The sequence below is a fragment of the Microtus ochrogaster genome, chromosome X (assembly GCF_000317375.1).
Source record: "Microtus ochrogaster isolate Prairie Vole_2 chromosome X, MicOch1.0, whole genome shotgun sequence".
Lineage (NCBI taxonomy): Eukaryota > Metazoa > Chordata > Mammalia > Rodentia > Cricetidae > Microtus > Microtus ochrogaster.
This window is the reverse complement of record NC_022026.1, coordinates 23445505-23453014: the sequence shown is the minus strand read 5'-3', so window position 1 is coordinate 23453014 and position 7510 is coordinate 23445505. Positions and strand designations below refer to the sequence as shown.

Below are 7510 nucleotides of genomic sequence, written 5' to 3'. Positions count from 1 at the left end.
CTCCCCTTCCCCGTGTGTAGGAACACTGACAGCAGACTGTTGTGGGAATCAGAGAGGCGACAGATAATCTGCACCGCCCTGGACATTTTGAGGAGCTGGGGAAAGGCTATATCCAGTACCACAGCAGCACTAGCTGAAGCGAACACAAGAAAACCCTCTCTCTTCATAGTGGATGGGCAGCACTGGATTGGCTAGCCCTGAGACACCATCTCAAAGCCACACCTGCTGTTTTGGTGTCTTTTTCATTTATTTGTTTGTCTGTTTGAGAAAGGGTCTCGCTATGTAGCTCTGGCTGTCTTCAAACTCACTCTGTAGACCAGGCTAGCCTCAAACTGGTGGAGATCCACCTGCCTCTATTTCCTGAGTGTTGGGATTAAAAGTATGCACTGCTATGCCTGGCCTGTGTTGATGTCTTGGCAACATAAGGGCCTCTGTAAGCTGCACTCTGTGAGCTGCACCTTGGAGTACTCAGAGCAAGTGGCCTAAGACTTTATGCTGATTTAAAGTGGACCCCATTGCCGAGGATGTAGTTCCGTGGTAGAGCACTTGTTTAGCATGAACAAGGCCCTGGCTTCCATCTCAGGAGAAAAAAATAAATAAATTTGTTTTTTTTTATTAAATGAACAAATTTATTTAACAAAGACAGTGTTATGTTACTGCTGTAAGACGTAACATGTGCGCATTTTCCAGCCTCTCATGTCTCTTTGCTAACAGAGTCACACTCCCCTCTTCTGAACAGTTCGGAAGCCTTTGAAGGGAACAGAATAAATACAATAAAGCAGTTTCTAATCTACACTTTCTTCACAGCGTCACACTGCCTGGACATTGCAGGTAGGCCTCTACCCTCAGAATGTGTGGTCCTATCAGTTCAACAAAGCAAGGAAAATCTAGCTTTTGTAAGGAACTTCCTGAACTGCCAGGGCGAGGACAATCAGCCACCAGCCCAATGTGCTTCTCTTCCCTTTTGCCAAGCAGTTCTGTCCTTTGACTCGAGCTGAAGGCCTACTCTAAGAACTTCATCTCAGACTTCAGGAGGACCCAGATCCAAGGACCCAGACAGCAGCCTGAGGCAGAGCAAGAGATAGGCAATGGCTGAGGGGAAAAGAGAAGAAGGTCCCCACAGCAGCCTTGCCTGCTCCCTCAGTGGAGAGGCAGAGATGACATGAGGCTGTGAGAGGTGAATCAAGCCTCGAGCGAAACTGAAGGGCATGTATCATTTGTGTCTCCTCAGGAGCTATTCCCGTCTTAGGTATACCCTATTGCCTGCTCTTCAGTAGCCTATGGCCCTTAGCCATGCTCTCCTTAATCTGGCTTGTCTGTGACTGGAACACACACAGCCAAGGTAAGAGATGTGGGCAGGGTTGTGGGCCCTTTTGTGCTAAAGGTGGAGTCATAGGGACAGGGAAGAGGGAAGTGGATGGAACGATGAGGAGAAGAGGAGAAAGGTCTGGCTGGCTTCCCAAGAAGCTTTCAGCGCCTAAGAATGAGGCTGCTTCTGTAGCCTGAGGAACAGAGCGCAAAGTCTTCTTCAGCTCTGGGAGGGGTAGAGGGACTAGCAATGGCTCACTCGTTCTTCTCTTTGTCCTCTGTCCACAGACGGTAGGCGTTCAGCTTGGGTGCGAAACTGGACTCTCTGGAAGTATTTCCAAAGCTACTTCCCAGTGAAGGTAACTAAGTGCCTTTCCTTTGGGTGCCCATCTTTCTTCCAGATGCCCTTACTCCTTATTGCTTGAACTCCCCGTCCATAAGGGGACCCAGGTTTTCAAGGGCTCTGACGGCCGGCAGTGAAAGCGAACACTTAGAGGCCTGATGTAGAACATAAATCCAAAATAGATGGGCAGATGGGGAGACGGGTGAGGAATACTTTTCTATCGTGTCAAACCCAGGCCAGCATCACTTAGCACCACGATCCCTGGAGATCTCCATGACAATAACATCCTAATGAGCAAAGATCTAGAGGCTGTTGGCTTGGCTCTGAGTTTTCACATCATTTCTTCCTTCTGCTTGATCAGTCTCCCACAATCTTCCTCTAACAGCTGGTGAAGACCCATGACCTTTCTCCCAAGCAGAACTACATCATCGTCAGCCACCCCCATGGTGTTCTCTCTTTTGGTGCCTTCATCAACTTTGCTACTGAGGCCACTGGCTTTTCCAAGATTTTCCCATTGATCACTCCCTTTTTAGCAACTTTGGAAGGAATCTTCTGGATCCCAATTGTGCGAGAGTATGTAATGTCCATGGGTAGGTACAAGAAATCATCCCATTCTGAAATCCAACTCAAGATGTCTACCCCAATAAGCACCACAGTCGCTTTGTGATAGAAAACTCGGTTGACTTTGTTGAAGAGTTCAGCTGGCGTTGGGAGTATGTGTCCTAGCATCAATTTCTGTACAAAGGATGAGAGGCAGTTCGATTGGGCAGCAGGGCAAGTTACAGACATTCTCGAGTTGCCAGGATTCCTTACAAAGGATAATCAGAAGGCTAAGTGCAGAATCAAGCCCAAATGGAAAGAAGAGTAAAAGCAGCATTCTAAATGTAAATACAGGGGAAATAGTATCAGATTCTTTCCTGAGATGGCAACTGGCTCCTTTCAGCTCTCCTTCCAAGGCACCATAAAGACTTTATAAAGTCTCTCATGCCAGTTAGAACATACAATCTTGGTCCATGTCCTGCATCTCCTGGGAATCCCTTCATCCTTGCTTAATATGCCAAAGGATAAAGGACAATCACCCATCAGAATTCAGGACAACTTCTCAGTGCCAGGACACTGTGACAGATTCCCTTCTCTCTGGATGAATGTTTATCTTTCTGGACATCAGCAAACAACTGAAGGCAAACTAAAGGTAAGCTACATTTATCTTGAGGGGAATCCCAGAAGACGGTTCAGCGCCCCTCTTAGGTTGGTATGTCCAGGTATAAGGGTTTCTCTCGATGGCTAGATCTTGTATGCAAATTCTGCCATCCCAGTAGAGGACAGAAGATTAATTCAATGCAAAAATGGGATTTCAAAGTGATGAATGTCTGCAGCTTTTCTTGAACAACAGAATGTCATCCACATTCCATTGTTCATCTACCTTTCAATTTGGCTTGGTCTCCCTGCTCACCCAAAATCCGAGTCAAAGGGTTCTTTCAGCAGCTTACACTTAGGGAGGAAGCACACTGGTGGTGGCTAGCCTGATTACCTCCAGAAGAAATACCTCTGGGGGATTTCCATAGTGGTCAGCCTGGACAGAAAGTAAGATAGCTCTACAGTCTATGGGGAGAAAGGGAAAGGGTTCATCCGGAAGACAAGAAGCTATAAATAAAAGCAAGGGGAAAAAACAGTATAGCCCTTACCATAGAAGTCTAAAGTCCTACCAAGGTAAACAAGCAGCTGCCACTAAGAATACCTTCTCAGGCTAGGGCTAACCCAAGGCATGAAGACCAAAGACAGAAGACGGTAACTGTCTCTAGCAGGAAGATCCTGGGAGAAGCCTTCTCCCACATTTGGGCACCAAGTTCATTCTATCCACTTGACTCTTTGGTTTCACAGGTATATGTCCAGTGAGTGAGTTGGCCCTGAAGCACAAGTTGACCCAGAAAGGCTCTGGCAATGCTGTGATCGTTGTGGTGGGTGGAGCTTCTGAAGCCCTCTTGTGCCGCCCTGGAGTCTCCACAATCTACCTCAAAAATCATAAAGGTTTTGTGAAGCTAGCACTGAAGACAGGGTGGGTCTCTAGATCCGGGGACTCTCTTGTCATGGTGCCTTAGCCCTCTGTAGCTCTATCTACAATGACATCCTCTCTGGGAAACCTGCTAGATATCCCTTTCCTCTGATTATTTCCTGTTGCCCTTCACATATGCCTGGGGGTGTTATTTGAATCCCCAAACACTTGGTGGGCACTTTTAGATCTTGAAGTTGGGGAAAGAAGAGCAGAAAAGGATCCACTAGTCTGGCATTCTGAGAGAGAGTGGCTATGTTCTCTCATTCACTGGGAGGCCCTGAGGACCACCTGTAACATAAGTGGGAGCCCAGACCTGCTTGTTGTTGGGGTTTTTGTCCTGCCCAGTACCCCAGCTGTTTAGTCCCAGAGAAAAATCACACATAGGTCTCCATAAATTATAAGCTGATTGACCCATTAGCTCTAGCCTCTCACTGGCTAAATCTCACATCTTGATTAACCCATTTTTCTGATCTATGTTAGCCATGTGGCTCAGTACCTTTCTTCAGTGAGGCAGATCACATCCTTCTGCTTCGGTGGTCTGGGCAGGAATGGGAGTAATCAACTTCCTCCTTCCCAGAATTCTCCTGTTCTCATTGCATCATTTCTACTTCCTGTCTGATTTTCCGGCCTATATTTCCTGCCTGGCCAATCGGCGTTTATTTATAACATGATTGACAGACAATTCTCCCGCACCACTTCCCCCTCTTTCCCCCCCCCCTCCCGGCACCAACCACCCAAGGGCAATGAAGGGAGTTCATAAGGCAATGAGAGTTCAGGGGATGGCTGCTCAGAGGATGCCCCCAGAGAGTGTTTGCAGCAGCTGTCAAATACCTACTGAGTATCAAGGTTAGTATAGGACATTGAAATACAGGAGTAAACAATATCTGGCATTTGTGGACTCACAGTCTAATGTAGATGACAAATACATGCACATATCATAACAAAACATATACAGACTCCAGCTCCTTTACATCCCAACTACTATCCCCATACATTAAAACTACTATCTAAGCACCCATTATCTCTCAACTGGATCATTACAACTCTTGGAACTGCTCTTTCTGCCTCTGTCCTTGCTTCCCCCACCAAGATTCTATTCCCAGTTGTAGCTAGAACAATCCTGGTAACCATGAGTCAAGTTGTATCACATCTCAAAATGCTCCCAGTGACTCCCAGGCCACACAGAGCAAAAGGTCTTGAAGAAGCTGGTCTTTGGCCACTTCCCTGACTTCACTGCTTACTATTCTTCCCATGGCCTCCTCCATCACTGCTGGTAAACACCATGAGTATGGAGATTTTTCTTCTTCCTTTGTGTTCACTGGTGTATCCCCATGACCTAAAACAGTGCTGGCACAGAAAAAAGAACTCATTTGGAAATGGGTTGGGAAAATGACATGTGATACATGAGACATATGCAAATTGCTATGACAGCATCAATTTATAGAAAGACCTTGTCCCAGACTAGATCTTTCATCAGAGAGTGACATCTGAACCGTGTTAAAGTTAAAATATGAGTAGGAGTTGCCAGTCAGAATGAAATGGGAAAAGAGCCAGACATTGTGGCAGTTGCCTGTAACCCCCCTTACTCTAGAATCTGAAGAGGGAAGACTACAAGTTCAAATCCAGCCTGGACAAGTTGGCAAGATCCTGTCTCCAGCTTAAAAAAAAATTTAATGCCTGGGGTTCTTCCTAGTGATAAAGTACTTACCTGGCATGTGCGAGGTTGTGGGCTGAATCCCCAGCACCTCAAAACCAGTACAGTAAGCAAACAAACAGAAGTGAAAGCTCAGGCATTGGATGAGGAACCAGATGATATATGCAGCACTGCCCCAGACCCGACCCCAGGGATTCAATGAGAACTGTCAGGGTTTTCACTTCTGATCCGTCAGCCAGGTAAGGCGGTGACTATAAGGCAGAGCCTTATAAGCAGGAGAGAGAAAAGCACTAGCTGAGGGATAACAAATCCGCAGTGGGGAATCGGAGTACTGAACGGTCAAATGGGCTTTGTCACGTAGAGAGAAGGCAGAAGGAATAGAACATACAGACAGGTAAGAGAACACTTGGCACACTAACTGTGGTTAAGTAGTGGGGAACCTGGCCACACAGAAAGGGCGAGGGCACTGAGCTTGTGCTAAGCAGTGAGGGCTGCAGTGAGGACTTCTGGGAGAACTTCAAGCAGGGGAGTGGCATGCATGCCTGTGTAGTTTGGGGAGATCATGCTGGATGCTGAATGAAGGGGCTAAGTCTCCTGAGCTACTCCTTCCCATCATGGGCTAAGGCGCAGCAGCCACACTGATGCTCCACTGGAGGAAGTGGTATGGCAGGAACGAAACATGAGGCCGGAGATGTCTGGGTGCTTGGAATCTTATCCTGTTGTTCAGAGGTTGGGGATGTTTCCTGCCTCAGTCAGAGTGTTGCTGGGGGTGAGGGGGGCTGCCTCAGCTCATACTGCTGTCCCTCTCTTTGCAGGGCGTACCTTGTCCCATCTTACACCTTTGGTGAGAATGAGGTTTTCAACCAAGAGACCTTCCGTGAAGGCACATGGCTAAGGTTCTTCCAAAAAAACTTCCAGAAAATTGGCAAAACAATCCTAGGCCTAAACTTTTGTACTTTCCATGGCAGGGGCCTCACTCGGGGGTCCTGGGGCTTCTTGCCTTTCAATCACCCAATTACCACCGTTGGTAAGCTTTCTGCTTTTCTAGGCCACTCAAGTTCTTGGTCTTCCACCCAAAGTCACCCACCAATCCCCAGGCAATCTGGCTCAACAGCCAGGGTCTACTAAGGGGCATTGCGATAGGTGCAGCTGAAAGCAGTCAAACAGTGGGGAGCGTCCATAGGTGGGCCAGCGCTCATGGGCTGTCAGAGAAACATCCTTATTCAAGTACACTCACTCAGCTCTTCCCTGTGCTTGCTTTCATTCTCCGGAACATTGGTGAAACTTAAGTGACCAAAGAATGAGCGCCAAAACATAGCTGCAACAAGAGGGAAGAATGAAGGGAGGGGACTGGATACTGTTGGAATGGGATCCCTACTGAGGTGTGGGTGGTGTCCTTGGGGTAGGGACTCTGATGCTTGTCTCTTCTCCTCCATAGTTGGAGAACCCCTGCCAATCCCCAAGATCAATGATCCTGACAAGGAGACGGTGACAAAGTACTTTGAGCTTTACATCAGTGCCCTACGCAAGCTGTTTGACCAGCACAAAGTGGAATATGGCTTCTCTGAGACCCAGGAGTTGACAATTATATAACAGGGACCAGAATCTCTGTAACTACAGCTCAAATCCAGAGAAGATCTGAGTGAAGCCACAGGGAAGGGAGAATTTGGGGACAGAGGTGGATTTTAAAGACCAAGAGATGCCAACCGAGCCAGAAGTGCTGAATGAATTGGCAGTCCAGCAACTGAACCCCCACCCATGTAATCAAGACAGACTGGGTAAAGGGTACACAGGAGAGGACTGGTGAAGGCTGACCAACAGAGGGGGTAGCTCTGTCACGCCTTGGTGCTTTATGACAATGACCCAGTTTAGGAGTCTTGGAAGTTGGTCATCAACTCCATAATAAAAGCAATGAGAAGTCAACGAACTCTGTGCTCCTTTCCCACAAACCTTGGTGCCGTTGTTGTTAGTATTTAGGTTAAATCTCCAGATTTTTAGGTGAATTACTTCTGTGTCTTTAAGGAAGGTGCTAGTTAACCATTTCAGAGGACTAGGGTATAGCCATATTTGTAAGAGTCACTCTTCAGCCTTCTATAAACACCTTGCTTTTGGCATCATGTTTATGAAGTTCACTTAGTTCTAGGTTGCCAAA

General features: G+C 47.2%; 1 protein-coding gene across 1 annotated transcript in view; it reads left to right on the top strand.

Annotated features, from left to right (window-relative positions):
- The window catches only part of Dgat2l6 (diacylglycerol O-acyltransferase 2 like 6), a 25658-nt gene extending 18707 nt beyond the window's left edge, over positions 1–6951 (top strand). Inside the window, exons 2-7 of the mRNA XM_005358612.1 lie at positions 1232–1342; positions 1597–1667; positions 2037–2241; positions 3533–3707; positions 6174–6385; positions 6797–6951. Of these exons, the coding sequence (XP_005358669.1) occupies positions 1232–1342; positions 1597–1667; positions 2037–2241; positions 3533–3707; positions 6174–6385; positions 6797–6951 (929 nt within the window). The remainder of the gene's footprint in view (positions 1–1231; positions 1343–1596; positions 1668–2036; positions 2242–3532; positions 3708–6173; positions 6386–6796) is intronic.
- Positions 6952–7510: the final 559 nt, after the last annotated feature.